General features: G+C 45.7%; 1 protein-coding gene across 3 annotated transcripts in view; it reads left to right on the forward strand.

Annotated features, from left to right (window-relative positions):
- The first annotated feature begins 2,128 nt into the window (after positions 1–2,128).
- The window catches only part of LOC138497336 (beta-Ala-His dipeptidase-like), a 596,337-nt gene continuing 577,345 nt past the window's right edge, over positions 2,129–21,120 (forward strand). For 2 of the 3 annotated variants that reach the window (XM_069620733.1, XM_069620732.1), the window contains exon 1: positions 2,129–2,277. In XM_069620733.1, the coding sequence (XP_069476834.1) occupies positions 2,248–2,277 (30 nt within the window). In that variant the 5' untranslated portion in view covers positions 2,129–2,247. The remainder of the gene's footprint in view (positions 2,278–21,120) is intronic. The other variant, XM_069620729.1, reaches the window with a different exon arrangement.

A 21,120-nucleotide genomic window follows, 5' to 3' on the forward strand; every position in this document is an offset into this window, starting at 1 on the left:
AGATATTCCATCAGATTGAATATTAGCAGGTACGTGTCATTTCAGTGAGTAATGTTAACCCTGTTTTGATGTTCTCCTGAGCAAAGAGAATCTCTATTTCGAGAATTTTGTATAATGTAAAACCTAGGTCCCTCTTACATTGTTTTGGTTCCCTCTTGTAGATACATTGTTGCTTTCAAAGATAGATTTATTGAGTAGTGCACTGGTTCATCCCTTGAATAACAACTTCACAGAAAGTGCTTTGTTGTTTCCGATAGGAAAACAGAGAAGATGAAGTATCCCCTGCTTTCTACATTGGAAACATTGGAACCAGGAAGATACGGCTAAAATCTTTACCTTCCGCTCTTCATACATTATGTGATCCTGCGCAAATCACTTCCCATCACTTTGTCTTATTTTCCTTCACTATCTCTGGAGAAAGTCTTACTCATATGGGTTCATAATCTAGTGTTATGCCATAAATAATTATAATCTTAACCATTTATATAATGCATGCTGGTACCGAGGCAGGATGCCATGTGAGGGTCTTATGTTGTAGGGAGTGGGTAGACAGAGCGCAGGCATGGGTTTAATGTTATGGGCTGGCGAGGCAGGAGGCCAGGTAGGGGTCTTTTGCTGTGCCAGTTCATTTATAGCTTTTAGAGCTGCTAGAGCAAAGCCAGAACCCCCAGGGCAGCAATAGCTTAGCCCTACCAATGCATTCTCTAGCTTTACCACCTATTTACATTGGTCTAAAACTACTGGTGGGATCAGATGGGGGAGATGTAGCCTGCTGTCAAATTGCAAACTGGGACACAAGAAAACCTCAGCTCAGATCCCATCTTTCCCTTTTCACCAAATGCATTATCCTTGTCAAATCATTTTACTACGTTTGGTATGAAGGAGAAGTCCCCTGGGGTCTGGGTATCTAAGAACCTACAAACATGCAGGGATGTGATTTCACCAAAATGCCTAGGGTAGCGGAAGTGACATCACACAACCCTTGACCTCTGATGACATCACAGGACGTGATGTCTTTTGTCCCCACCACAAAGTGATATCAGGGAAAGCGATGTAACATGACCTTTCACCCCTTCACAAAACAGGAAGTGGCATCACATAGCATTGTTCCTAAGTACATTATGGAAAATATGGTTATGTATATATAATGTGATATACATTTCATACAAGAATGGATTGCCATATGTATCGTTAAGACCAGTGTGTATAGGCCCATATTACCAAATTACTGTGAATGCAAGCAGACGTCCATGACCAAATGATAATGATGTGTTATTATATAGCACTTACGCTTACGTGCTTTATATAGAAAAAATATACATCCCATATCACCCAGCCTGTGTTGGTACTCATTTATTGACCTCAGAAAGATGAAAGGCTGAGTTGAGGTGTTTAAGAACTAAATCAGTGACTCGCCCCCTGAAGTGTGCCTGAAATAAACCTTTAATGAGTCTAGCACTTATTGTATAGAATTCCAGAAAGACAAATCATTTGGTATTCCTATTCTTTCTTATTTAAGATCACTGCTGAAAGTTTTAGACTTGTGGAACCCATTTGTTTTAAATATGCCTGAAAAAGAAAGAAAGCCTCTCCAGATGCAAAGAGCCCCATGGTGCTGGCCAAATCCCAGGAGCTTGCATTTAAAAAAAACGTTTTTTTAGGGTTAGCAAGGGAGACCACAGGGGTAGCAGGGGAGGCCTAAGGGCTCGCACTTGCGACTCCTGGCGCCCCCTGGCGCCCCCTAACTGACGTTCCTGCAAACATGGCTGCAAGATATGTTGCATAAGAGGAAAGTAATGTCAATAGTGTCTACTATATGTACTTGAGAATGTGTGGGAGCAGAGGCTGATATTGAGTTTACGTTTGTTATGGAATTTAGGGGCCTCTGCATTGGGGTAGGTTGCCGCCAGCATATGGGCCGGAAAATGACACTCACCCCCTAGGGCAAATGTTGCCAGTTCTCCCCTGGACTGTGATTACTAAAAAAACGTAATCATGCTTAGAGCTCAGGTCCACTTGGATTCTGCCCAAAATGCGCGGCGAGCCTCACATTCTAAAAAAACAAAAATAACGAATTCCTGACTTGGCCACTGACGGGGTGGAGGAGGGGCGCGAGGGCCAGACCCAGCAGCTTTGGTGAAACCAGACCAGGAATGTGTTTTCCCCGTTCAAGGCAGTCTGCTCACAAAGAGTGGCGCAAGGAGGGCGGTACGGCGCGCGAGACCCGCCAAAAGAAGCTACTAGAAAATGCACGCCAGCTTCGCCATGAAAGGAAAGGCAAGTTGTTTTTCTTACGTGTTTTATTGTAACGTTGTCACTATTGGTTTTACGTGTTTAACGGTGTGCTGCATTATTGTGTCACTGTGTACACAGTGCCGCAAAGTATTGCCGTGGGCGTTACAGCACAACATCTGGGAAATCCCGCTTCTGCAGAAGAAGCGACCCCACGATGAATACTTTAGACTCACTGGACGGTGTAGCAGGCGCATTAACACCATGAGCTGTTCTTCCCAATTGCTAAACGATGTGTGTATCAAAATGTTAACATCCCACTGCTGTTATACTATTAAACATTGAGTTCAGGCTAGGGGACTACAAAAATAATTCAACACTTTTCTTAACAGCTCGTGGGGGGAGTGGGGGACTTTTGCAAAGAGCAGAGACATAGAAGGCTGTGCCAAAAGAATTCACAATGAAAAGGTTTATATGTGGTATTTGAAGAGTGCTCATCTGCCAGTGGAATAGCCTCGTAGCACTTCGGGCAGTCTGTGTGTGCCGCCATGCATGGGTCTGTGTTTTCGTAGCCTGGCATTGCATAATACACCACTCTCGACCCCTCCCGCCCAATTCGACCACTGCTTATAGAAGGGGTGGTGGGGGTGAGGGAGATGGGCCTAACACCATTGCCCCCCCACCAGAAATTCTGAGTCATTCCTATGGGACCTACTGTCCTTCGGGCAGTCCTCGTGCGCAGGACGAAATGGCAACCCCTAAATGACATCCCTGGGTACAGCTGCACCGTGTGGCGGGGAGGAAATGGGCGGACGGCGTCTACCGAGTCCGGTGGCACAAGGGGCGACGTGATGGCCGAGGTGGAGAGGCTACTTGAAGAGGTGGGTCTTGAGTTCTTTTCTGAATTGTAGGAGCGTGGGGGCGAGTCTGATGCCAACAGGGAGGAGGTTCCATAGTCCTGGTGCATAGGCAGAGGAGGCTTGTTTTCTGGTTGTTTCCTATTGCAGCAGCGGATTGCAAGTCTGCACATCTCCTGGCTTCTGGTGGGGAGCTGTCCACCGGAGATGCTGAGTTTCTCCACAAGCTAGCTGGGTGACTGGAGGGCAACTGGTAGACTTGAAGGTGATTGGTGTGTGCAGTGGGAGCCAGTGAAGTTTGATGAGGGCCAGGGTTGTGTGGTCCTATCTGTGTAGAACCCTTGATGAGGCGTGCGGCCATGTGTAGGACACTTCCCAGGGGCACAAGGGAGGATGGCGGGAGGTCTTTGAGGAGTGTATTGCCCCCTTTCAGGTGGGATAGGACCAGTGCTTGAACATTGGTTCTAAAGTTGTCCGGACTTTCTGCAGGAGGGAGAGCTGATACCAAGCAGTCTGAGTTTTCTTAGCTATGTGTGCCTTGAAGGAGAGGTGTTTGTCGATGTGGAACCCAAGGACTTGGCGCAGGAGGTGAGCTCAGGTGTGAAGCCCTCAAGGTTCATGGTTGATAGCCAGGTCTGTATGTCTGGGTGTTCGGTGTTGTTGGTGAGGAGTAGGAATTCTGTCTTGGAGGGGTTGAGCTTCAAGTATGCACTGGGCATCCAAGACTGGATCAGCGAGAGGCAGGTTTTGAGCCTATGGATGTCCTTGATGGAGTCCATCTTGGGGTATAGCTGTGTGCCATCAGCAAATTGTTGCATGTGGATGTTGTATGTGGCTAGGAGGGTTCCCAGCGGCTCCATGTAAAGATTGAAGATCACTGGGGAGAGGATGGAACCCTACGGACTCCACAGGTGACGGGTAGCACTGGTGATCTAGAGATGTCCATCTGAACAAACTGCTTGCAGTTGGCGTGGTAGGAGTTGAGCCAGCATAGGACAAGGTGGCTGATCCCCAATGCGCTGATGTAGGGTGTGTGTAAGTGCTTTGTGGTCTAATGTGTTGAAAGTGGCTGAGAGGTCGAGTAGAACCAGGAGGCAGGAGTGGCCGTCGTCAAGGATGTTGAGGGCATCGTCGACCACCTGTATGGTTGCTGTCTCCATGCTGCACCTGGGTCTGGATCCGGATTGGTAGGTTTGGAGGAGATTGTTGGTGTTGATGTGTTTCTGCAATGATCTTACCTAGGAATGGAAGATGGATGATGGGGCGATAGTTACCTAGGTTGTCAGGATCCAGAGTAAGTTTCTTTAGTAGGCGGGAGGATTTATCCTGTTTTTAGGGTCGATGGGAAGATGCCTTGAGTTAGGGAGCTGTTGATGATCTCCAGGTAGGGAAGAGAGCTTCTGCGGGAAGGGTCTTGAGGATGGATGCTGCAAGGATGTCATTTGTATACAATGTGGCTTTGAGGGCAGCCAGGGCTTTTACCAGGTCCTCTGTTGAGAGTGTCTTGAATGTTGTCCAGGGTGTGGAGATTTCGCGAGGAGGGACGTGAGGTGGGTCTGTGGATGCAGAGCTGGCGCCTATGTGCTGATGAATCTTGCTGATTTTGCTGATGAAGAAGGTGTTGATGGCAATGGATTTTCCGATGGAGTGCGGTATGGTAGGGTTGGGGAATGAGTCTGCACACTGCTTGACCACTTTGAAGTGGGCTCTGCTTTTGTTGTCAGCTTCTGCTATGGTATTCTGATAGTAGGAGGCCTTGGCTGTGTTGATTAGTTGTCGGCGGCTTGCTCGGAGTTCCTTGAGGAGCACCAGGTCATATGCAATCCTGGAGCGGCACCAAGTTTTCTCTTGTTCCCTGATGATTCTTTTGCTGAGGTTGAGTTCTTGCGTGTACCACGGTCTTGGGTGCTGGCGGTTTTGGTTTGCATGTGAGTTGTTTGAGGTATGTGTTGGTCGATGGAGGCTGAGAGGGTGGCATTGAGTTCTTCCAGTAGAGAGTTACAGTTTGGTTGGGGGTGTTCGTTCCATGTAAGGTGTAGGTTGGCGAGGTCTTCTTCTTCAAAGTTCTTGAAGGACCTGGAGGTTTGTCTGCTTGGTTTCTGCTGGTAGTCCGTGACTGGGGTGGTGTGCAGAATGTTGAAAGGCACAGGAAGGTGGTCACACTAGTCAAGCAGGAGAGGAGAACTGTAGTAGAGGGAAGACAGTGCAGTGATGATTAGGTCGAGGATGTTACCTTTCTCATGTGTTGGGTCTTTCGTGTGCTGTGTGAGGCTAAGGGTGTCGAGAAGGCTGAAGGGAGCTTCCTTCATCTGTTTGGTGGCCTTGTTGCCTGGAAGGTTGAAGTTTCCTTGGAAGATGTTGGTTGCGTACCTGAGGGACATGGTGGTGACCAGGTCAGCAAAGTCTCAGATGAAGGCGGTGTTGGGTTTGGGTAGTCTGTAGATGACATGGAAGGGTACTGTGTCTATCGGGGAGAGTGGGAAGTGGCAGGAGAGGACTTCGAAGGAGACAATGTTGTCAACGTGAAGTCTGGTGCAGGGCCACAAGGTCTTGTGTATGACTGCAAAGCCTCCTCCTGTCTTGCTCGGCCAGCCTCTCTATTGGATGCTGGGGCTGTCGTGTACAAGGAAATCGAAGATGTAGGTGGCGTTGGGTGTCAGCAGGTCTCGGTGATGAAGATGGTGTCAAGGTTGTGTGTAGTGATGTGGTCGGTGATGTCTGCTGTATGGGTGATAGCTGAGCGTGTGTTGGCGAGCACCAACGTCTGTGTTATGGACGGTGAGGGGGTGTTGATGGGCTTGAGGGTGATGTGGGTGAGGTTGCTGCATTGCAGAGTCCATGCCTTAGAGGAGGGGCAATGCCAACGGTGGTGTTGCCTGGTGATGGTGGGGATGGCCTGTGGGGACGGAGTGAGAAAACACATGTTGATGCATGCTTACCTGTTGTCTGAGCAGGGGTTCGGGCCCTGGGTCCTGCTGTTCCGAACAGGTCCAAACAGGAATTGCCCTTTACTTCGTCTGCCCAAGTCCAAACAGGAATTGCCCTTTGCTGTCACACTTTGCCTCAAATCTCACCTGTTTATCCTTTGAACTCTTGTTCTTCGAGGTTTCTCCTTCTTTCTGATGGTTCGGGACTTGTACAGGCATGGGCGAGCATCCTCTGTCGCCAGTGTGTAGGTAGGGTACCAGCCTCGTAGAGATGCAGGCCTCAGTTTCCCAGGGAGGATCAGGAAGGTATAGAACTGAGTCCGGGAAGGGTTTGGGAACCAGGAAGGAATCAGCAGGCTTGTACCGTACCAAAGGCAGAGTACGAGTGCAGTACGGATCCGGCCAAGGGCCGAGGAGAAGGCGGTAAGAACAATTCCACAATCGGTAAGCGCGGGCAGAGCCGAATATTACCAGGAAGGAATTGGAGGCAAAACATTGTAGGTACTGTTCTAGGGTCTGATTTACTTGTTCGGTTATCCCGTTGGTCTAAGGATGGTATCCTGAAGACAAGGCTTGTTGAATACCCAACATTTGGCACAAGTACTTCCAAAACTGGGAAATGTATTGAGGTCCACAGACTGAGATGATTTTGGAAGGGAGCCCATGTGATCTAAAGATGTTGTTCAAGAAAATTCCTGCCATTTCTTGTGCCGATGGTAGCTTATCTAAGGGAATGAAATTGGCCATATGCGTAAACAGGTCGATGGTAACCATGATGGTTGTGAAGCCTTTGGAAGGAGGTAATTCTACAATGAAATCGGTGGCAATTATCTCCCAAGGACCGTCTGGCAATGCAGATTGATGAAGGAGACCAGCTGTCTTTTTATTGTCGCACTTGTTCTGACTGCAGACAGCACAAGCTTGGATGTATGCCTTTATATCATCAGCCATTCTAGGACACCAAAAGTTTCTCTGGATGAGTTTAAAAGTAGCCGTAATGCCCCGATGCCGGGAATGGAAGGTATCATGACAGAGGTTTGTTATCTTGGTTCTTAGGGTTTGTGTAGGTATAGCCAGACACTTGTCCTTGAAGAGATAACCGTCCTTGGCAATGAGAAACCATTTGTTAGTCTTGGTGTATTCCTTCCAGAGTTCAGAGAGTGGGGTTTCAGTGCGGATGTTATCCAATAGAGAGTTGGCCTGGGCAATGAACACAGATTCGGGAAACATCTTTGGAAGGCACAGGCTTCATCAGGTTCGTAATCAGGATGTCTGGATAGTGCGTCAGCTATTATGTTGGTTGTACCGGGTACATGGTGGATGTGAAACTGGTATTGGGTGAAAAAGAAGGCCCAACAAGCCTGACAACTGTTTCTCCACTCCAGGGACTGAAGGACCTGTAAATTCTGATGATCAGTTCGAACTTGTACAGGAAACTTGGCACCCAAGAGTAGATGACGCCACTCTGTAAAAGCCTGCCGGATGGTGAGCAATTCCTTCTCCAATACTGAGTAATGTGTTTCACTAGGATTCAAGGTTCGAGACAAATATGGAATGGGATGTTCTTCCTTGTCCTCAGATTCTTCTTTTAGGACTGCCACTATGGCGTAGTCTAATGCGTCGGTTTCCACCAGGAAGGGTTTATTGATGTCCGGTTGAGCCAGGATGGGTCTTTGAGTGAATCTTTGTTTTAGTTCTTGAAAGGTGGTCTCTTGATCTATCGACCAGTTGAAGGGTATGTCTTTCTTCAATAATGCAATTATAGGTTGTACTTGGCAGAAAATGTAGGGATGAACTTCCTATAAAAATGTGCAAGTCTCGGGAAGGATTGTATCTGTTTTACTGATGTAGGTGCAGGCCACGAAAGGATAGAGTCCATCTTGGCAGGATCCATTTCTATTCCTTGAGAACTTAAAACTAACCCCAGATAATGAACAGTAGTGACATGGAAAACACACTTCTCTGGCTTGGCCAGCAGTTTATTCTCTCGCAAGCATTGTAAGACCAGAGTCACATGTTCTTGATGTAGTATGGGATCACTGGAATAAATCAAAATGTCATCCAGATAAACAATAACAAAAAGGAATAGCATGCCTGAAAAAACTCTGTCCATAAAGTGCTGGAAAACTGCTGGAGCATTGGCTAGACCAAATGGCATCACTAAATATTCGAAATGTCCGAAGGGTGTCCTGAAGGCAGTCTTCCACTCATCGCCTTCCTTAATATGGATCAAATGGTACGTGCCCCGCAAGTCAAGTTTGGTAAAGATGACGGCGGCGCGCACAGCTTCCAAGATATCTGAGATGAGTGATAACGGATAACAATCCTTAAGGGTGCATTGATTAAGACCCCAGTAGTCCAGGCAGGGTCGGAGTTCTTTGGTATCCTTCTTGGGCACAAAAAACAATGAGGCCCCCGCAGGAGACTTAGAAGGATGAATGGTTCCATTGGCGAGGTTGGTGTCCAGGTATTCACGTAGAGCTCTTTTCCCGGGTTCAGAAAGTATAAACATCTTTCCAAATGGTATAAATGCAGAATTCTCCGTGTCGATAGCACATTCTTCGGGACGATGAGGAGGTATTGATTGAACAATAGCTGATGAGAATATGTCTGAAAATTGTTGGTATTTCTCAGGTACCTGGGTAATGTTGGACACACAAATCGATGAATGTTCGGAAGCCTGGGTTTCTGCGGATAAGGGTAGCATCATATTCTGGGACAGCCAATGAGATATACAAAATTCTGAGTCTAGAAACAAGGAACCGGCTGCCCAGCTGATATATGGGTTGTGCTTTTGGAGTCAAGGCATACCCAAAACCATCGGGTAATGAGCTGCCTTTATTATGTCAAAACATAACGTCTCCTGGTGGTTGTTTATTGACAGTAGTAATTCCGTTGTTTGCTGGGTTATGGGTCCAGAAGATAATGGTTTCCCATCTATTCCTTCGACAGCCTGGGATTCTCGGGGTATATGGTGTTTCAAAGCCCACTCATGGTCCAGAAAAATACCCATAGCACCACAATCCACCAGGGCCAGGATGGAATGCTTCTCCCTATTGGCGGTTGACAAGAATACCTGAAGTATCACTAAGCTATTTGAATGTTGACAGTTCATGTAGGGAGAAGAATCGAAGCATGTGCTTTTCTCCCGAAGCTGGGCTCCGTTCAAGATCAGGAGCTGGCGTTTCCCGAACGCCGAGGTGGGGCTATTGGACAATTTCTTACACAGTGTTTGTCAGAAGCACACTACATACAGAATCCAGTGTTGATCCGACGTATCCTTTCCTGTGGAGAGATAGGTCCCCGCAAGGAACCAAGTTGCATATGTTCAGGTTCTGGAGAATGAGGGGAGGCTGTTTTTTTAGGACTAGGATAATCCAAGGGAACCATCGGTGGTAATGGCCGTGTCTTTCTTTTTTCTGCCTTTCTCTCTTGGATGCGGAAGTCTATTTCTAAGGACAAGTCTAACAAAGCCTGGAAGGAACCTGGACAGGCCACTCTGGCCAGTTCATCCTTGATTTTGTCATTTAATCAATGACGAAACAATGTAAAACAAGCTTCTGGAGTCCAATTTGCCTTCTTGGCCAGTTGCTTAAAGCGGGTTACGTAAGACAACATATCTTGATTGTCTTGTTGGAACTCCAATAGTTTCTCTTGAGCACTGTATACTTGTTCAGGGCGGCAAAACATAGTTTTGAAGGCTTCCACAAATCCTTCATAGTTGTCCAGGAGTGGATCTCCCGAATTCACTAAGGATGTTGCCCAAGCTAAAGCATTTCCAGAGAGGTGAAAGATTATGAATCCCACTTTAGCCCTGGGTGTAGAGAAATAGTATGGTTTGAAGGTGAAATGCACTAGACATGAATCAAGGAAGGAACATAGTGCCTTGGTGGTTCCATCGTACTTGTCCACTATGCCCCCAACCATGGCACTTTCTTGAAATGCCGAGTCTCTGGATAGCACAAGTTGTTTTAGTGCTGCATTTTCGGCTTTAGGATTCTCTACTTCGGTTGTTAACTCTTGCATTCCTCTCATAAGGTCCTGAACAGCGGCCTCCATATCTGTTTCAATATCAAATCCTTGGCGTCGCAAACTGTCACACTTTGCCTCAAATCTCACCTGTTTATCCTTTGAACTCTTGTTCTTCCGAGGTTTCTCCTTCTTTCTGATGGTTCAGGACTTGTACAGATACGGGCGAGCGTCCTCTGTCGCCAGTGTGCAGGTAGGGTACCAGTCTCGTAGAGATGCAGGCGTTCAGTTTCCCAGGGAGGATCAGGAAGTTATAGAACTGAGTCCGGGAAGGGTTTGGGAACCAGAAAGTATCAGAAGGCTCGTACCGTACCAAAGGCAGAGTACGAGTGCAGTACAGATCTGAGCAAGGGCTGAGGAGAAGGCGATAACAACAATTCCACAAATGTAAGCGCGGGCAGAACCGTATATTACCAAGGAGGAATTGGAATCCGCTAAACAAGGGAGTAGCACTGGAGTAAGGGAAGTTTAGACACACATTTTTTTGAAAAGTTTGGTGAGGTTTGGTCCAGGGGGGGCAAAGTTATAGGGGGGATCCCAAAATTTATTTTTGACCCATAGACATAATGGGAAAAAACTTTGCTCACGCCTACAGCCCATACCGCTGGACGGATTTACACCAAATTTGCGGCAGGAGCGGTGGCTTGGTCCCGAAAGCGTGCTTTTTTTTTTATTTGGTGTAAATCTGTCATGATTCCTGCTCCTCATGTCCCCAGCCCTCCAAGATGTCAGGCTTGAGCCAGGCCACAATCACCTACATGGCCCTCAAGGGCCTCTCCATCCCTCCAAAGACCCACTTGGAGTCAGACTTTTGTGGCACCAGACTCACTCACTCCCATAGGATAACATTGGGGATTGGACTTGTAGTGCATTTTGGGGACAAGATGGATGCCCCCACATATTTCGGTTCCCAGAACTGCATGTGCAGTCTAGTCCATTGGGTGTGGTTCAGCCCAGCGACACCTGGGATACCCAGAGACTATTTAAGCCACGTCCAGGCTGAGAAACATGCTTTGTGTTTTCTGCACCTGCAGCGTGACACTCACCGTGTTCGGATCAATCTCCAGTAGGCCTGCATCTTTCTTCTGCGCTCAGCTCCTGCAAGAACAAGAACACTGTTAGGAACAGCCTTACCTTGCAGCGCTTCTACCCATCATTCATCGCTTCTTCTGTTCTGCAGGCATCTTCGGCGGTGTCATTCCCATCCTGGCACGCCGCTTCCTAAGGAAAAGGGAAAAGAACAGAAAAAAGCCATTAGTAAGCATTCAGCAAATCCTCACTTATTTTTAAAGACTGTACGAGCTTCAAACGCTTACCTGAATCCCAGTCGCTCTGGGGGAACTCTGTCTCCGGAGCTTCTCAACCATCTGCAAAAGGGAAAAGACACTCCAGGTTAGCGTGGAAACATCTAGAGGCGCCGCATACCGCGCTTACTCACCGCATTATCTTCATACCCGGCATCCACGCTTAAAACATCGCGGCACCTAAAAGACACAGAAAAAGAACTCAGTTCAATACAAATACGGAAGGGTCGCATTGCGCATCACGCTCTCACTCACCTTCAGCGCTACTCATCTCAGCAGCACGTCGCCATCCCTGGATGCCGGCCATCATCCAAGGAAGGAAAGGAACGAAGTTAGAGAACTGTTCAAAAGCCTCATTATACTTACCTGTCGGACTCTTGCCAGTGAAGTAACTAGGCAGCAACGAGCCTGCATCAATCAACGCGTCCCTGCGCTGAAAGCAGGGCGGAGAGCACACTTTCCAAGAAAACAAGGTGAGCTGTGGATCAAAGGGAAGGGTTGGACCCCGGGGAACAAGGTGTTCAAGCACACAGAGACAATAGGGAGTTAAACTGTACCAATCCTGTGTTTCAGGCCCAGTCTCCAGTCGAGTAGACTCCAGGGAAGGATTTGAGGTCATAAGAGGTCAGAACAGGCTGAGTGACGTCCCCGTGGATACCAGGTGAGCGTTACAAAATCCGTCCAGTAGTTTCTTTTTAAATGACCAAAATGTAAAGCAAAAGAATTAGTGATATCTACGTCCGCTCCGCGGACTCACTTCCCTGTTTGGTCGGCGGACTGGCCTCTGATTGGTCGCACTGTCCGTGGACTGGCCTCTGATTGGCCAGAAAAATGTGCAGACTTTTGCGTGGTCCGCGGACACCGGGACACGGCAGCTGATTGGATGGTGAGAAAACATGAAATGTGTCTGTTTTCTTGAAACGCCCGCCATCTTGGATTCGCAGACTTTTTTGGGGTGCGCGAACAGCGCAGTGAAAACTTTTTTTTTAAAGAAGCAGCATTTCACTTGTCAAACTCGACAAACAATCTCTGGGGATGTGGGGGGTGAGGATTGGATAGGACATGGCCATTAGAAGCCAAACAACGGGTAGTTTCACCCCCGAATGTCCGTGAACACTCTGGATGTTCTGGGGACAGTCCTATGGTGTTCGCGGACACTTCACATGTTCTAGGACATCTGTACCTATTCCTGCATTACAGGGTTGGGGAAAAGCAGTTTTTGGATGGCTAATAACTTTTGCGCCACTCAATGAAACTGCATGTAATTTTGCAATTTCATTCTAGAACTAATCCTGAATGGTTTTGCTACATTCTTTGGGATTCTGTCAAGAGGGGGCAAAATTAGAGGGGGGGTCCCAAAATATTGTAAATGCATATAAATATGGTGTCATTTGACGAATCTGCACAACATTTGGCAAAACGATTTTGGATCTAGATATAAATGGTTTTCTAAAGTTTGGTGGGATTTTCTCAAGAGGGGGCGAAATTAAAGGGGGCGTCTCAACATTTTTTCATGGCTTATAACTTTGTTGCTATTTGACGAATGTGGACAAAAGTTTTGAGAAAGATTATACACCAAACCTTCAAAGTTTGTGTAAAGACTGAATGGATTTTGTCGAGTGGGAGTTAAGTTATATGACTGTTGCATGTACATACATTTTGACAATTTTTAAAAAATAAAACATGGCGATTTCGAGCAAACTCGTGAGGAGCATTGGCAAGGACATTAAAGCATGGTTTTGCAAATGTGCCCGTGTTTTATTTTTTGACAAGTGTAATAATGTAGGTACAAAAAATAGTCATATAGCTTTTGTGACTGAGGTATAGCCTGTGGCTGTGGGCAGTAGCCAGATTGTCTGGGTCATGGCATAATGTTATGACACGGACAATCTGCCTACTGGCCATGACCGCTAGGGACGAAAAATGGTGTTAAAGTGGCTATGTCTACCTGGGACCGGCTATGTGGTAAAGTTATTCGAAGGTAGGATAGGTTTGAAAGGGAAAAAAAGTGCTTGTGGTAATATGTTCATAGGGTTTTGTGGGCTGCCATGGCAAGGGGAGAGGGGCTGTGTATGGAGCCCCGCCTTCTCTTTCCATGTTGGCTGTCTTGGAAAAGGATTTTCCTTCCTTACTTACAGCGGGACGCCACAGGCGTCCCACTATAGGAAGAAAAATCTATGTTTTAGCACCCTGGGTTCCCGCTTTGGGAACCAGAGGTGCTAATGGCCTTTATCTGCCATTTCCGGGGCTGCAATGGACAATAATGGGCTGTAGCCCTCCTTATTTATTTATGTATTTATAACGCACCAATGCCCGTAGACATCAGGCTGTGTGGTTACAGTATTTGTTCAGGAAGATGAGGTGGAGGAAGACAGCTTACTACTTGCTGAGAAAGGAATAACCTTTCTGAGAGCGTTGCGGTCATTGGATTTGGTGTGGCGGCGCATGGAGGTGGTTCCGTAGGAGTACTGTCCAGTTTTTTCATTGAATTTCATAGGTTTTTATTAGTCCAACTTAACCATAACGTCCTTTTAACAAAGTTTTTTCATTGAATATATATATATATATTTTTTTAAACAATCAGTATTTTTTTGGTAAAAATGTTTTGTCAAAAAATACAGTGAAGAAAAAGTCTTCCCTAAAATCACTGGATACCCTCAATGACACTGCACCTGCAGCACAACTCAGTCTTACATGGGACTATGGTACAATGCAGCTGGTTATGCACTATGAACTACCAACAGACAAATCCAACCATCTGACCCACAGCAATGTCATGCTGGCAGGAACTAGCAACATGTACATTTTGTATTTAAAACCTATCATGGCTTTGGGCAACGTGACTGGGTTGTTAATTTGACACCAGTTCCCAAAGTGAGATCGAAAGGTAACCAATGAGGAGGGTCTATGATCACCTGTTAGCCCACTCTGCCTTTTACCAGTGTAAGAATTTGTTTGAATGTTTGCCCAGGTTGCTGCCCATTAGGAAAACTCTGCCAGGTTTCTGCACAAAGGCATATCTATATTCACTGAAAAAACTTTAAAGTTTAGTTAAATTGAGCAGGTTTAACACAAAAGGCCTTTGAAATTCAGTGGATGTGGGAACTAGGCGTGTTCCCAATGCCCATGAGCACATACATATTATAAGAGACGGGAGTCACAATGACATACAAAATGGCATATGGGGGACATTGCATTATGAGGGATATCAACGGGAATGTGCTGGGTTATGCTGGTCATGACTTCCCACATCCACTGAATTGCAAGGGTTTTGTTGTGTTAAATCTGCTCAACTTAACTAAACTAACTAAAGTTTTTTTAGTGAACTTCAAGGGTTTTATTATAGCATAGTTTTTTTACGTGCCTCTACTACATCTTTCTTTTGGACACATTAGGTGGCCACAGGATTTGGCTGTGGCCTCTATACATGTGTTTTGGGTCCACTGTATCTTTTAAAACAATACCTTTTGTGATGAATCAGATATGATTCCTCCCAGAAACCTGGTCTGGGACCCTTCTCATGTGGCCAAGGAAAGGCAGACGCTTTGTGATCCCGACCCTGAGGGTGGTGTACTGTGGGAGGATGACATGGATGGGGAAACAGACCAGGATGACTGGGAAAAAACCTTATTTAACTTTCCCCGTAATCCCACACTTTTGATGGCTGTTGGCAAAATAGCAGAAGTTAAAAGGGAATGCGCGTCCGAAAATCCTGGAAGGACGAGGGTTGAAGAGGGATGTAGTAGGAGTAGTCAGGCAAGTAAGCCTAATATCCCAGACCTGAAGGAACCTATGAGGCATAAAAGGCCCCCCTCGGTACAAGTAATCAGAAGGTGCTGGAACTGTGACTTGAGTGTGTGTTTTAGCAATAGAGGCAGAAAGAAGATGGTACAAAGCTGGCAAACCAATCAGAAACGGGAGAACCAGAGCGGCGCCAGATGTGGATGCAGCAGATTTCTCCTGCTTTTTCTGAAATGGTCCTGTTTCCCAAACTCTGAAGTACAGAGGCTGTGAAGCGGAAGGCATGCAGCAAGGCTGTCTTTCACCATGTGAGCCTGATTGGAGTGGTTGTCATGCAGAGAACGTATTGGAGACATAAGTGAGGAGCTGTTGTCAAGCCGCAGGACTCAGGAGCGAAAGGGGCTCCATAAATGAGAGGCCGGATCGGAGACACCTTCAACGAGGAAGGGTGTGGGTCCCCATGAAGCCAGAAGAAGTAGAAATTGTGGCAGAAGTCGTGGAAACAGTGAAATCCACAGAACAAGGTTCACAGAAGCCAGTGAGCGAAACCTGGCATTCGGATTCCTTCCTTAATGCTGGCAACAGTATCCAGTTTCCTATTCACTCACGTATAGTCAAAAGTGAGCAGAAGTTGTTTGTAGAAACTTTAATAAGGGAACAATGGAAAAATAACACTCCATGTAGTGTAATTCCTTTTATTCGCGGCAAGAGCAAACGCTGCAAAGAACAATTGTTAAACTCTTAGGACTGTAAAACGTTATGAAGAAGTGGCTGCATGTCTCTGGTTAAGGAGAGTAAACGTTGCAAAGGCCATTGCTGAAATCTAACTTTGCCAAGACTATTGGTAAAACTTTTAACCTTTGAAAACTACCTAAAGAAGTGGTTGCGTTGGCCTAATTGTGTTTTCGGAAGGAAGACTGAACTCTAGCCTTTACTTTCACGTAGGCATAGATTTCCTATACAAGAAGTTACGCAGTTAAACACTGCATCTACAATTGTAGAGAAGAGCAAGCATTGCCCAAACAAGAGTCTCCCCATACTTATACTCATACTTCTGGGTAATTACTGGGCTAACAGTTGGGAGAGAGATGAAGGCAAAGTTGTGGAAGGGAAACTTCCTATTGAAGAACATTATTTGAAGTTGTTGTGGCAGACAGACAAGAGTGGGAAAGCGGCTGCCCCTTTTGAGGAGAGATATTCAGAGGAAGAGTTCCTTGCCTACTTGAAATACTTGAGAGGGAATATTTGTCACGAATCGCGGTTGGAAGTGCTGGAGCCGGTGGAAGTTCTGACTTCCCGGGTGAACTTTCTAGTCCTCACCCAACATGGCGGCTATGCCTTTAAATTCAGGCTCCGCCCACGAGCTGGTGCGTTGTATCTGTGTTTTCTTTGTACATCTCTCTGTGACTTGTGCTTGTGTCATTCTTGCCCACCTGTGTTTATACTCTCTTTCTTTCCTCCGCTTTACTGTACTTCCGTCTGTGTTTCCCTCCTCAGTATCTTTCTTTCTACACCCCTCGCTTTGCTTTTCTGAGTCTGCCTTTCCTTCCTGCAGTTTCGGTCTGTGTATCTCCTTGCTGGCGCTCCAGCTTTCACCTTCTGCCCCGCTTCGGGCGGCGACGCCTGCTGTGCGCGGTGTACTCCGCGCCCTTACTTCTTTTTCAGCTTTCACCTCCTGCTACTCGCAGTCGGCTAAGCCCTCTCTCTCCGCGGTCCTCCGCGTTCTAGTTTTTCTTGCTTCCTACCTGCTCTATTTGTTTCGGGCAGCGCTGCTGCCTAGCCTTCTGTTTACTTTTCTTTCACCAGCGTCCGCCTGGAGTTCCAGCCGAGATCCTCCAGCCTAACGCGGGTCCTCCCTTGATGGAGCTGGTAACTCATTGTCCTGTTCTGTGCAGGATATCACTTGGTATCAGCCTTTTCTCTTCACTCTCTGGTCCTGCGTCTTGCTTATACTTTTCATGTCTTGCTAGGGTTCCTGTGTATGTTTCCTCTTCCTTTATACTCCCCTTTCTTTCTCTTCTTTTATTCTCACTTCTCACCTTTCTTGCCATTGTGCTCGCATTAGTATTTCTTCTGAATACCCCCGCCCTCTTTCCTTGCTGCACTGCAACTATCCCTTGCATTTTTCTTACCGGATCCTAAACCTTTGGATTGCAACTTTTGGACTCAGTCACACCTTTTTTTGAACTTTGGACAATACTTTGAAAGTCTGTGCCACCACATCACTGAACCCATCTATGGACTAGGGTTTTTTCGGCCTTCAGGCTTTTTCCCTAGAATTGAGGCTGGCCCCCTGGGATCCCCCTAGGGCAGGTACCCACTTCTGTCACGGTGGCCTCCGGCGGGGCCAGACCTTATCTACATGAGAAAAAAAGGTTAAAGCACCCAAGGATAAAGTGTCCACAAGGAAAGAGCGCAAGAAGACGGAGGCGGAGCAGCGGGTACTCGCCTCCGAGGATTCAGGTGAGAAGAAGGGGTAGGTAGACTCGGATCTTGACAATATTGTCAAAACTGTCCTGAAGACCAAAGTACTGAAGCTGTGGTAGTTGTCAGTAGCTTAAACAAAGTGGCGTACTATGAGGCAAAGGAGATTATTCTCATGGTAAACCTCAGTAGAAGTGAAGTTGTTGAAGTAGAAGCAGCTGCACTGTGAAGTCATCTTGACAAATATGCCTAATGTGAATTCTTATCTTTTAACAAATGACATTCAAACTATTAACCAAGAACTGTGTTTCAATGATAGTCATGGAAGTTGCATTTCTTTTGAATTGTGGCAAGTCTTCTTGGATTGCTGGAAGTGGTGGCAAAGCATTGTGGCTGGGAATACCATTGGTGCTGTTCTGAGGAAGATGAAAGTCCATATTGCACCAAGAAGAAAATATTTGCTATTGCTGGAACTTTGGTTTACAAAACTTGATTTTGACATTGAAACATCAAGAACTGATTTTTACATACAAGGAGTTCCTTATTTGAGCATTGGAGCAGAATTCACTTTGAATCCTGGGGAAGGGAATTCACCCAGTCTGTTGAAAGGTTATCAAGAAACTATGAATATTGTTGATGTTATTTGAACTGCCATATATTTTGTGTATTTGTTGTTTAGTGTGATGGCCAGACATTCTGTGTTAGGATGTTTCCCCTTAGCTTTGGTTAGGCAGGGCAAGCCTCAACAAAGTAGGGACTGTGAGGCATTTCTCTTTAATTTTTCTTTAATAAAATGGCATATCAATCATCAAACAGTTGTCTGCCTCGCATTGCTGACCCCTGACACTTTCTCCCCGGCTTACTAGCCATGGCCTTCACCCATGACCATTAGCCCTTTGCCTTCGGCCGTGGCCCCTTTACATGTTGCTTCAATAGCTTTTTTCTGGTCCCACTAGCCATGGCCTTTGGCTATACCCATTGCCCACGTCCTTCGGCCGTGGCAACTCTACATATTGCTCCAATAGGTTTCCTAAACGGGCCCACTAACCATGGCCTTCTATCTAACAGATATGGGGGTGCACCGCCTGTTCAATTGCTCAGTCGCTAATTTCTCAAAGTATTCCTAAAAAAATCCTAAACTTCTGGTGCGGGTGTGTCCGATCCTAGGCCCTCAGGATCAGAAACAACATATCCCTTCAAAGACTCATTAAACTAATGAGTAACTCAGATGCACTCTCAGGGGACATCACCCAAAAATTACTTTCCAAATCTGATTCTCTTTCTAAAGTGAATAATATAGAATGGGTAGCATACCACTTTTCACAATCTTTTACTTACAAGTATTTTATGAAAAATGAACAAATCAAAATCACAAAACAAAGTTCTCATAAATCATCACATGACAGGATTTTCACCTATAGTTATATAACTTGTATTCACATCTTCATATAAATAGCATAATGATAGCAAATATCAATTTCTGTCATCCTGATGCGTTTCGGATAAATAAACATATCCTTCTTCAAGGACTATCGTGCTGTCTTCCTATAAGCAATAGCAAATGTAAACATTAAACCCCTTTTAAAAAAAATCTAATCATTATAATTTGGGTTTTACATTGTACTAACCTCAGAGAATAACACTCCAAAACATTCAAAGGTACCTGCAACAAAGAAGTTTCTATCAGCCCCATCTCAATAGAACCTAAATGAACATTATAGCATTTTTTACATAACACAATAGTCACTTGCTTACCCCTCTTTGTTGTGCTCACGGCTAACGCACAGTCAGTTTTCAGCAGCATGCAGTCAATTGGTTAACCGGTCAATCCACATCACCTACATTGGGTAATAACATGAACTCCAATAAAAACTCCTACCACATATAATGTATCCCGCAATCATATCAATTCAAATTGCATATATTCTCACCCGAAAAGGTAGATCTACTAGCACGAGCAGAGGGACAGGAATTGAAAACCAGTCGAGTGCCCGGTGCTCATTGTTTGAAGCTCCGTCTAGCGTTTGTGCGTGCTGGAACGTCAAACACATTCCATGCTGCACATCAGACTGGCAGCAATCTGATGTGCCTAATCCTTTTGGACAGATCTGATACACTATTCAACAGCCTCAATCATTCACCTAAAATCCTAGTCCACCTTAATGTTAGTTCATTGGATCTACTCAAGTAATAGCTATAGCCAAACTACGTCCCTCGACCAACCTCAAAATAGGACACCATTCTTTATCCTCATACTAACTCCTGCTTTGAGCAGAGTGCAATCACATTACTTTGGTATCTGTGATACGCTTAACCTGATTTATGATACTTGTTCTCTCGAGATGCATGTAGTACAACGAGATGGTTCCTGTTCACAATCTAAAACATTAATACTACTAACAGTAAATTCTAGTGTTTAAACATTGTATCGCAAACATGCCCCCTTTTCTCACGGAAGCGTACAAGAGACCAATGGATTCCGCTCATTAATCTCCACTGATGTTATTATTCAAATCCATGAAATGGAGCACAATAACATTTTTCCACCCAATTTACTACTAAACATAAAAAGCACTGAGTGAACCACAAAAACTTTAACACCGGTTTTTCCTTCGCTCACTTAATAACACTGACAAGTAGTAACATCTTGTCGATCAATGCAAAGGACATTAGGATGGATGTCACTAGGCGTGTCATGTACAAACTATAGAATGTTTGAGAGATCCCATTCAGCATTCATCCCCTGGGGGACATAGATTCAAGAAACTTGATACCAAAGATCTCCCTCTGTAACAATTTAGTATGCAGGTCCCCTCCTCTCCTTGATACTGATACCTGCTCTAAGATCCCAAATTGCATTTGCACCACAGCATGTTTAGCCTCAGCAAAAGGTCAAGTTACAAGGGAGTGTACATTCTTCAGTCTAATGTTAGACTTGTGCGCCTGGTTCAGTAGATTTTTGCTTTGTACGTAGTAATGCCCATGCCCACACGGACACTTTGAGCCATATACGACATTCATCATGTCACAAGTGTTTCAATGATCTGATAAGTTATTTATAACGCACTTAATACCCAGAGGTTTCTAAGCGCGGACCCAGGATTCGAACCTGTGGTGCCCCAAGTTGCCCCTGAGCTATCCTCCCGAGACTGGAATTTTCTTCCCTGAATCAGAGTGAGCTATCACCCTCCCTCTAATGACATTGCTGCAGTGCTGGCAGTTGTTACAGGGCTGTGTTCCTGTGGATTGCATCCTGCCTGGTTCTCTCTGATCGGCCTTCACCAGATAATTCCTCGGGGCATTACTTTTTCTGTATGCGAATACTCGAGGTACTGTAAACCACTTTTACAAAATGGAGTCTAATTTTGGGTGCTAAATAAGATCAATTTATATTACGTTACATTACATGCACCTCCCTGACCAGGCCAACAATCGATGACATCACTACAGATTTTTAGAAGCCACAGTTTCTAAACCTAGTGCAAATCCGGAATATCATCAACTTTTACTACACCCAGAGTCACAATACATAACCACCCTTCCGACACATAGTGGACTGCCGTCTGTGGTCAAGGTGTTCACAGCACACTATTCCAGGTGTGTTAG

This window comes from Ambystoma mexicanum, chromosome 5q (genome assembly GCF_040938575.1).
Source record: "Ambystoma mexicanum isolate Mex_15411 chromosome 5q, UKY_AmexF1_1, whole genome shotgun sequence".
Taxonomy (NCBI): domain Eukaryota; kingdom Metazoa; phylum Chordata; class Amphibia; order Caudata; family Ambystomatidae; genus Ambystoma; species Ambystoma mexicanum.